The sequence below is a fragment of the Dromiciops gliroides genome, chromosome 1 (genome assembly GCF_019393635.1).
Source record: "Dromiciops gliroides isolate mDroGli1 chromosome 1, mDroGli1.pri, whole genome shotgun sequence".
In the NCBI taxonomy this organism is placed as follows: Eukaryota; Metazoa; Chordata; class Mammalia; order Microbiotheria; family Microbiotheriidae; genus Dromiciops; species Dromiciops gliroides.
In genome coordinates, this window is record NC_057861.1 from 448,053 (window position 1) to 459,053 (window position 11,001).

Here is an 11,001-nt window from a genome sequence, read left to right on the forward strand (position 1 = left end):
TTTGGGATCGTTTTGGATCATTGCATTGCTGAGAATGGTTAAGTCATTCACAGTTCTTCTACTCCTGACTCCAGGGCCAGTGCTCTATCCACTGTGCCACCTAGCTGCCCCTATGTTAGCTTTTTTACACCCTTCCACCTCTCCTTTTCCTCCAGTGAATTTCTCTTACCCCTCAAGCTTATTTTTAAAATGTCATCATGGGTCTGCTAGGTCATACAGTGGACAATGCACCAGCCCTGGATCCAGGAGCTAAGGCAAATGCAAACTTGCCTACTCTACAAGCTTAAGCAAAGATTCAATTGCCTGACTTCAATTGTGGTGCAGAAGAGCTCCACCCATGAGGTGAAGGTCTTTGAGGGCAAGGACATCAGTCTTTTCTTTGGCATCAGGAAGTGATGTTTGTTAGTGGAAGGAAGAAGGAAGAGCCTGGCACTCTGACTGGGTCTTTTCCTGAGGACACTGGTGGAGAAGGGAGCTAGAAATGCGTTCTCCCTTTAATAGATAGGAATCTAGGCCTTTTCTTCTCTCTTTACCAAATTCTTATTCTCCTTAATAAATGCTTAAAAGTCTAACTCTTGCTAAAGCTTATAATTTATTGGTGACCACTCATTAGATATTTTAGACAAACTAGCTAGAATTTTAGCCTTAACAGTGGTTAGGTATACCCACCAATCAACATAAAGGTCAGACACCTAAAAGTAACTTCTGAGGTATAAGGGACCAGTCAGAGCTGGATACAAGTTGAAAAGCCAAGCTTAACCAATATGGTAGAAAGTCTTGATATAGGCCAGAGAGGCTGCATGCAAGATGGGAAAGACACAGTCCAGTAGATGGCTTCTTATGTTACATGAGCCTGCTAAGTAGTAATAAGATTATTTTAAGTAGGATATATAGAATGGCAAGGGACTATGCTAGTGTCTGACTGATGGTTTCTTTCTTCCTATTCCATCCTTACTGTATTTGTACCCCTTGGATTATGTTAAATAGTGGAAGGAGCCATTGTGTATAAATATCCCTAAATCCTGAGGCTTGGGTTATTTGGGTCTATGGTAAGATTATTGGTATTTGGCAGACTGATTGGGAGGGGCCACACCTGTCCTGTCCTGAGTGATGTGTGCTGCTGATGTCTGCAGGAGAAACCACTCTCCACAGGCAGTTCTGAAGGACCTCCCCTTTTGGGGGAGGGAGAGTAAACGCTCGCTGAGGGGAGCTCAGGATCTTCCAGAGTCATTTATTTTTGGGTTGTGTGAGCCGCAGGAGCAGATGAGTCCTGTAGGTACTGGCTGCAAAGGTGTTTTACCATTGAAGCTATGGACCCCAGGTGGTGAGTTAACATACAAGCCCTGCTCTTTTGAATTAGCTGAACTGGAAGCAATTTTGGGGATTGTATAGACTAAGGTTAGAGTTAGGGGGATTAGCTGTATTTCTTTTTCACTATTCCCTTGGCTTTGATTTTATTAATTTCACCTTTGCTGTTTATTTTATTCCCATTAGTAAAATCTGATTCATTTGGGGAAAAGAGACTATTAGGCTCCTTTCTTATTGGCCTGGGAGAAATATCTAAAAAGGGAGCTTAGAGGGGAGGGAGCTTTGGAACTAGAGGTACCTCATTATTTCCAGGATGCCGTTATTATGGTGAGCCACTCAATTAACTCTCCCTATATTAAATTTGGCCCCCACAGGTCTTAGATGTGATAGCAGCTTTATTGTGAGGCAGGATCCCTCTCTCAATAAACCTACTTTCTTTTGGCTTGGAGACTCTGTTTTTTTCTTTAAGTTTTTCCCTTTCTTTCACAATATGACAAATGTAGAAATGTATATACATGGTTCCACATGTATAAGCAATATCAGATTGCTTGCCATCCTGGAGAGGGGCAGGGAAAAGAAGGGAGGGAGAAACATTTGGAAACTTAAAATCTTATGGGAAATGAATGTTGAAAGCTATCTTTACATGAAATTGGAAAAAAACACTCCTAAAATAAAATAAGCCATCTTTTAGGTGTTTCCAAAGATTGTTTGTGCCTCTTTTAATGTGAACATTCTTCATTTTGACTGAGGAAATAGAATATGCATCAGTTTACATTATGCCACTAGGGAAAAGAATATATATTTATGTGTATGTGTCTTTCTATTAATACATAATTGTTTTCTTCAGGTAGAGAGACCCAGCTTGAGGTGAAGGCTACAAAGGTGAACATTTTTGTGGAAGAATTTGGCCAACATAGATTTGAGAGTGATGGTGCCTGTGACAACACAAGAGAAATCTGTGACTCTCCTACCAAGATGGAGAAAAATCCTAAGACAATCTATGAGTTTGGTGAAATTGGAAAGGGATTCATAGAGTCCTCAGTCCTAAATCACAGTAAGGGAGTGACTTCATGGAATGAGTCTTTTCAGGACACTGAAGATCATGAATGGTTTCCTAAACAAGTGGAGCCTTTTCAGTCTCAAGAGAAGTCACATGAAATGCAAATATGTCAAGGGAATCATCTGGAAATGGTGCTGAATTTGAATTCTGATCTCATTGGCTATCAGAAAAGTAATACAGGAGAAATGCTTTGTGGAAGTAACAAAGGTGAGAAAGCCTTCAGTCAGAACTCTAAACTCATTAGTCTTCAGAAAATTCACGTTAGAAAGGAGGGTGTTGAATATAATGAATTTAAAGCAACCACATCCCAACACTCATCTCTTCCTTGCCATTCTCAAATTTACCATGGAATGAAAAGATATGCAGTTTATGACTGTGGAAAGGCCTTAACATGGAACTCAGATCTTATCAGGCATCAGAATATTCACAATGGAAAAAAGTTTTATAAATGTAATCAGTGTGGAAAGGCTTTCACACACAGCTCCAGTCTTGGTGCACATCAGAGAATCCACACTGGAGAGAAGCCTTATGAATGTAAACAGTGTGGAAAGGCTTTCATACACAGCTCCAATCTTGCTGCACATCAGAGAATCCACACTGGAGAGAAACCTTATGAATGTAATCAGTGTGGAAATACTTTCACACAAAGCTCCCATCTTGTTGCACATCAGAGAATCCACACTGGAGAGAAGCCTTATGAATGTAAACAGTGTGGAAAGGCTTTCATACACAGCTTCAATCTTGCTGCACATCAGAGAATCCACACTGGAGAGAAGCCTTATGAATGTAAACAGTGTGGAAAGACTTTCACACACAGCTCCAATCTTGTTAAGCATGAGAAAATCCACACTGGAGAGAAACCTTATGAATGTAAACAGTGTGGAAAGACGTTCAGACACAGCTCCAGTCTTGCTGCACATCAGAGAATCCACACAGGAGAGAAACCTTATGAATGTAATCAGTGTGGAAAGGCTTTCACACACAGCTCCCATCTTGCTAAGCATGAGAAAATCCACACTGGAGAGAAACCTTATGAATGTAATCAGTGTGGAAAGTCTTTCAAACACAGCTCCCATCTTGCTAAGCATGAGAAAATCCACACTGGAGAGAAACCTTATGAATGTAAACAGTGTACAAAGACTTTCACCCACAGCTCCAGTCTTGCTGCACATCAGAAAATCCACACTGGCGAGAAACCTTATGGATGTAATCAGTGTGGAAAGGCTTTCATATACAGCTCCCATCTTGCTGAACATCAGAGAATCCACACTGGAGAGAAACCTTATGAATGTAATCAGTGTGGAAAGACTTTCAAAAAGAGCTCCCATCTTGCTAAGCATGAGAAAATCCACACTGGAGAGAAACCTTATGAATGTAAACAGTGTGGAAAAACTTTCACACAAAGCTCCTACCTTGCTGCACATCAGAGAATCCACACAGGAGAGAAACCTTATGAATGTAATCAGTGTGGAAAGGCTTTCATATACAGCTCCCATCTTGCTGAACATCAGAGAATCCACACTGGAGAGAAGCCTTATCAATGTAAACAGTGTGGAAAGACTTTCAGACAAAGCTCCAGTCTTGCTGCACATAAGAAAATCCACACTGGAGAGAAACCTTATGGATGTAATCAGTGTGGAAAGGCTTTCATACACAGCTCCAGTCTTATTGAACATCAGAGAATCCACACAGGAGAGAAACCTTATGAATGTAAACAGTGTGGAAAGACTTTCACACGCAGCTCCAATCTTGCTGCACATCAGAGAATCCACACTGGAGAGAAGCCTTATGAATGTAAACAGTGTGAAAAGACTCACACAAAGCTCCAGTCTTGCTGCACATCAGAGAATCCACACTGGAGAAAAGCCTTATGAATGTAATCAGTGTGGAAAGACTTTCACACAATGCTCACATCTTGCTAAGCATGAGAAAATCCACACTGGAGAGAAACCTTATGAATGTAAACAGTGTACAAAGACTTTCACCCACAGCTCCAATCAGAGATTCCATACAGGAGAGAAAACTTATGAATATAATCAGTGTGGAAAGGCTTTCAGAGAGCATTCTGATGTTGCTGCACATCAGAGAATCCACCTTGGAGAGAAACCTTATTTATGTAAACAGTGTGGAAAGACTTTCACACACAGCTCCTGTCTTGATAAACATCAGAGATTCCACACTGTTCTCTCCAGTAATTATGGATGTAATCCTTGTGGAAAGGCTTTCACATGCCCCCAGGACACCAGGACACGGAGCAGCTCTCAGACCCTGGTGCTGACTGGGTCAGTGAAGGACCAGACCAAGGAAGCTCAGGGGTTTTAGTCTCACTTCTGTACAAGCCTTGGCCACTGTGTATGTGGGGGTCATGATTATAGTCATTAGATGGCCAGTCCTAATGAGCCTCATCCTCAGGCTGCAGACCAGAGATGGTCAGGGAGGCAGAGTCACTAGAGCCAGAGAATCTCTCTGGAACCCCCAGGGTCAGCCATTAGGGCTATAGATGGTGAGCTTGGGGGCCTGGCCCTGGTGCTGTTGGTCCCACTGCAAACTGTCCATTCCAATGCTGCCACTGCTTCTGGTGCAGGAGACTGTGGCTGACTGACCCAGAGACCCTGACACTGATGCTGTCTGAGTCAGCACATGCTGGGCCCAAGCACCTAGAAGGACAGAGAGGGAGAGCTGTGAGTCAGGGGCCAGGGACCCCCCACCTCTCCCCTCTGGGCCCTGGGAGCCCCTTCCTCTGAGACCCCTCAGGCTGGCACCTGGGCAGTGAGTGAGGAGGCTGAGCAGGAGGGGAGTCCAGGCCATGGTGGAGACCCCTGCCCCCCCCTCCCCCAGCTGTGCTCCCTGAGGCCCCTGAGCTGGAGCTGGGCCTGCCAGGTCTCTCTTATCTCCCATATTCCTCCCCCAACCCTTCATGCAAATCTGCTCTTTAACTCCCACTCTCTTATGGTGCTAGAGGCAGGGCAGGACTGTGGGTGAAGCAAGGGGATGGCTCCCAGTACAGAGGCTTGTGTTGTCTTTTATTTATTTATTTATTTGTTTGTTTGTTTGTTTGTTTGTTTGTTTATTTATTTATTTATTTTAGTGAGGCAATTGGGGTTAAGTGACTTGCCCAGGGTCACACAGCTAGTAAGTGTTAAGTTTCTGAGGCTGGATTTGAACTCGGGTACTCCTGACTCCAGGGCCAGTGCTCTATACACTGCTCCACCTAGCTGCCCCCTTGTGTTGTCTTTTACTTAGAAATCTGGCTTGTATTTACAGGATCTTTTAAATTAGATTTTATATTTTAAGTTGAAATGATGCAAGAGAGTCTTTTGTGCCCATTGCTGATTATTTGCAGAGACCGGAAAGGGGGATGGGGGCTGCTTGTAACTGAGCTATCCTGATTGTGACCATTTCCCCCTGGTCGCACCCCTTCTCAGTGAATGCTGAACACCACAGAGAAGCCAACAGAGACAGATCTGCTGTTTCTGGAAAGGCCTGAATAAGAGATGATCCATGAATTGAGGGGAGAGTAGAGCTCGGGATTATAGGAGGAAGAAGGCGCTATAGTGGAAAGAGCACAGGCTCTGCAGGGTGAGGCCCTGGGTTCAAAGGTTATCTAGATAAGAGCTCTGTAATTTCTTTGGCTGCATCTGTCACTTATTGCAGTAGCACCATGGATGTTTATGTTAACTTTGCTGGGCCTCAGTTCCCTCATTTGTAAAATGAGGGAGTTGGAGTGGATGACCTCTGAGGACCCTTTCAACCCTTGTTCCAGATCAGTTGGAAGTAAGAAGGGTCTGGGAGACAAGAGTAGGTGGGCTATTTTGCTTGGGCTAGAACACCCCCCTTGGGGGGCTGAGCCTGGGCCCTGTCTACCATGGCACTCCAGGCTGAAGGACCAATCTCCTTGGTATGACAAAGGATTTGGCCGGATTTGAACTCAGGTCCTCCTGAATCCAGGGCCAGTGCTCTATCCACTGAGCCACCTACCTGCCCCTTTTAGGAAGAAATTGGTGGAGCCTTTCAATGACAGTTATCCCTTTCAGACCTTGGCATTTAGGGTTGTGGCACCCCCTCAAGCTAGAAAAACCAAGTAGAATTTTTAGGCCTCTCATCATACCAGAGAAGTCTGAATTATTATGATATAAAAAGATAAAATGTTTATATTGTATAATACTATACATATATTTTATGCATTTCTGAGTTTCTAAATTTTTCTGTTTTCTCTGCTGGCCTGTGTGTTGTCTACAGTTTCCAAAAACTCCCCCCAAATTGCCATTTAATTTTTTAAGTTGACTCATGATATATATGAAAACCAATATGCATAAAGTCTCGATGTGGAGGGAATAACTACTGTTTTAGCTCCTGGTTCTAGGATGTTAGGGCAGTTTTCCTTCATAATTTCTTCAAAGATGCTGTCCTGGTTCTTTTTTTGATTATGGCTTTCAGGTAGTTTGATAATTCTTAAATAAGCTGTTCTGGTTCTATTTTCAATGTCAATTGTTTTTCCAACAAGGAATTTCACATTTTCTTCTATGTTTTTCATTCTTCTGATTTTGTTTGATTGATACTTGAGTAGAGTCATTGATTTATATTTGCCCAATTCTAATTTTTAAGGAATCATTTTCTTCAGTGATCTTTTATACCTCATGTAGATATTGTTATTATTTAATATCAATAGGTACAGAAAAATCTATAATAAACTACAACACTCATTTAACATTTGGTTTCAGGACACTTTACTTTTTTAATGTAATAAAAAATTTTATTTATAATTTTGGGTTCCATTTTTTATCCTTCCCTCCCTCCCCTGCCCCTCCCTGAAGCAGTAAGCAATCAGATGTGTTCTACTGTATGATTATGTAAAAATATTACCCTATTAGTCATTTTGTATGAGGAAACTTGAAAAAAAGAGAAAGAAAGTGAAAAATAGCTTCAATCTGTGTCCCATCAATGTCAGTTCCCTCTTTGGAAGAGGATAGTATGTTTATTGATACTCCTTAGGGATTGTCTTGAATCATTGTATTGTTGAGAATAGTCAAGGTTTTCACAATTCTTCATCAAACAATATTGCTGTCTCTGTGCACAATGCTCTCTTGCTTCTGCTTACTTCATTATTCTTGTTTCTGTTTTGATATTGTTGTCCTCTACTGAGTTTGTGTTGATACTCCCCGTTGTCATAGTAGCTTTCTATGGTCAGGGTTTTTTCTTTTTTGCTTATTTTCCAGCCTATTTTGTGATTTTTAAAGTTGTACTCTGCTCCTGGAGTACAGGGAGCACCGTCTCATGCTTCTCAAACTGGGGGTGAGAGAGCTGGTCACTGGCTTTTGTGCCAAGTTGTTGACTGCACTGGGGTGGCCTGGCCTACTTTTCCCTGTTATGCCATGGATTCTGGGGCTGGCAGTTGGCCTGCTGAGCCAGGTAGGACCTTGGGGCCCCAGTTGATCATGTGTGCTGGCATACAGAGGCTTCCACTGGCTTCCCAGAAACTGCCTGTGCTAGTCTGCACTCTCCTTTTAACCAAGTGAGTTCAGTGTTTCCTGCAGACTTTTCTGTGTGTTCTTGGGCTGGAAAATTGTTTCACACAGGTTTGGTTTTGTTTTGTTTCTATAGCCTCAGAATTTACCCAAATGCTTGATTTAAACTTGTTTCTGAGGAAAACTGGGGAGAGCTCAGGAAATTTTGTGGCTTTTCTCCCCCATGTCAGCTCTACCTCCCTTATTCCCTCCAGGATCAGAGATAAAACCCTCCTTTGGCATTCAATGCTCTGCATACACTGAGCACTTCCTGCCTTCCCCTTGTCTTGTGGCTTAACCTCCTCCATGCCTCCTGTGCTCCAGCCAGCCTGGCCTGTTTGCTCTGACTCACACCTGACCCCCCATCTCTCCTCCCTGCCTGCAATGCTCTTTTCCCCTCCCCTTGTCCCTCCTGCAGTCACTGGCTTATTGCTTCCAGGCTCAGCTCAAGCCCAGCCTTTTACAGGGGCCCACTCCTGGCCCCTCAGCTGCTGGTGCCTTGCTGGCCCCCTGAGGACTGTTGGGGCTTTTCCTCTGCATCCCCCCACCATGGACCCCAGTGCCTGGCACAGAGATGGCCCTTAACAAAGGCCTGTTGCTGGGTTCTGGGGCCTCTGGGAGAAGACTGGCACTGGGGACCCTGAGCTGTTGAGTAGGAGGCCTCATGGTCTGGTGGAGAGACCTTGGTCAGGGTCTGGAGACAGGGATGGGAGCCCCAGCTCTGATCCTGTGTGTGTGACCCTGAGCAATCCAGGAAACCTTTCCTGGCCTCAGTTTGATCATTTATACAGTAGGAAGGAAGAAGCCTGGTCTTCCCAAGGTGGTTGTGAGGACAGTGTTGTCTCCACCTTGTCTGTCAGTGGTCAGGAAATCTCACACAGCACTATAGAATTCATGGAGGGAAACCTTTCAAATGTAGTAAGTATGGCAAGTCCTTCCATCAGAAGAAAGATCTTAGAAGATCTTGTAAGATTCACACTGGAGAAAAACATCTTAAATGCCGTGATGGTGGGAAAGCCCTTCCCCATAGTACGACACTGACTTGACATCAGAGAACTCACACTGGAGAGAGACCCTATGAATGCAGTGAATGTAGGAGGACATTCTGATTCAGCTCCAACCTTGCTCAGCACCGGAGTACTCACCCAGAAATAAAACCTCATCAGTGCAGTGTATGTGGGAAGGCCTTCTCCCAGAAATGTACTCTTAATGATCACAACAGAGTTCATACTGCAGAGAAACCCTATGAATGCACTGAATATGAAAAGACCTTCCACCACAAGTCATGTCTTAGACAATACTTGCACATTTCTATTCTCAAACACAACATCCCATGGTCCTCCTACATGTGTTTACTGCTGTCTTTACTGCTTTCTCTCAGCTTCCCCTTTCCTGTCTTCCTGAATGCCCCAGGTCACATCCTGCTCTCCATAGGCAGGTTTTCCAGGCACATTCAGGGGCTGGTCTTCCCTCTGTTCTGTATCTATCTTTTCTCTATCTAACTAGTTTCAGGTTGCCTGACTATTACACTGTAAGATCCTAAATCACTATTGATAAGAAAAATGCAAACCCAAACTACTGTAAGGTACCACCTGACACCTGTCAGATTGGCTTATATGACAAAAAAAGGAAACTGATAAGTGTTGGAGAATATGTGATTCAACCATTCTAACGATTGGAATGACGCCACCTGCTGGTGACTTAATGTAGAAGAGTTCCTCCCATGAAGCGAAGGTCTTTGAGGGCAAGACCAGGAGTCTTTTCTTTGGCGTAAGTGAGGCTGGCTAATGGGAGGAAGAAGGAAGAGACTGGGGCTCGGTCTCGCACTCTTTCCTGGAGACTCTGGCAGAGAAGGAAGCTAGAAATGTGCTCTCCCTTTAATAGATAGATGAATGTAGGCCTTTCTCTCTCTTTACCAAATTCTTATTCTCCTTAATAAATGCTTAAAAGCCTAACTCTTGCTAAAGCTTATAATTTATTGGCGACCACTCATTGGATATTTTAGACAGACTAGCTAGAATTTTAGCCCTTAACAGATGGTGACCATGAAGAGGAAAGCTAAACCTCAGTCTTCTGATCTTCTGGTTGGGTAAGAAATTTCCCCTACCCTATCCCCTTAAATCCAAAGTACTGCTGAATTGCAGGGTGTTTTCCCTTAAAATGTTTTCAAATGGACCTTTTAAACTCCCTAATTACCCTATTTTTTATTTTAGTCTGTTTAACCAGACAAATGGGGGATAAGATCATGTTAATGCTTTGTTTTTGTGGATTTTCTATTTTTCTTTTTCTTTTTGTTAGAAGAGCCAGCAAAGTACTCCCTCTCTCCCAACCATGCTTATTCAGAGAAACCTGAAGAGATTCCTGTGCTTTTCCCAGTCCTAACACTAATTGTTGCTTTAATTTTGCATGCCTGGAGGCAAGGACCCACCCTTTAGAAGCTTTTAATCCCCTAGCGCCTGGAGGCCAAGTGGGGGAGGAGGAATCCAGGCCTGAGTTCAAAATCAAGTCTCATTCAAATTGCGCTGGTCCCTCCCCTCCTCTCCAGACCCCACCCTCTACTCCTCCCATGGCCAAGCCCATTGCTTCCCCTGCCTGGGAAGTCCAGAGATCTGATGCGCATGCTCAACTTTCTCTAACTACATTTGCAGCTTCAGGCTCAGCCCTTCCCCAGCCTGGCTGTGCTTCTGAGACAACCTTAGAATGAGTATTGGGGATTTTAGAAATCGGAATCAAAAGTGTTCTGAATTCACTCAGAGTAATAGTATCAGTTAAGAGGTTACATAGGATTTCTATGCTATTACATCTACATTTTGGAATTAATGGTATGGGTTTATTTTCATAGAGATTTTCATGCTTTTGAGATTGTGTCTTATGCTTAGTTTTTAAAACAAGGAGAGTATTTGTAAAAGCTTTTTATAGTCATGTGATCAAGTTTATATTTTATAAGACTCTTATTAAGTTCATATTCATTTAGATTTCCCTAGTTTGAATTTCATTGTCTTTTATTATTCCACATGTATTTTCTTCTATTCATTCATCTATCTAATTTTGAAATATGGTTTTGATTTCATAATACAATGTTAATTCTAGGAGTATTGTGCTCCCATATTCTGAGTTGTTTGTTTTTGC

At 43.0% G+C, this 11,001-nt stretch overlaps 1 protein-coding gene across 3 annotated transcripts in view; it reads left to right on the forward strand.

Annotated features, from left to right (window-relative positions):
• LOC122736260 (zinc finger protein 345-like) overlaps positions 1–7,138 on the forward strand; it is a 30,587-nt gene extending 23,449 nt beyond the window's left edge. For all 3 annotated transcript variants that reach the window (XM_043978394.1, XM_043978397.1, XM_043978396.1), the window contains one exon: positions 2,156–7,138. In XM_043978394.1, coding sequence (XP_043834329.1) covers positions 2,156–4,242 — 2,087 coding nt within the window. In that variant the 3' untranslated portion in view covers positions 4,243–7,138. The remainder of the gene's footprint in view (positions 1–2,155) is intronic.
• Positions 7,139–11,001: the final 3,863 nt, after the last annotated feature.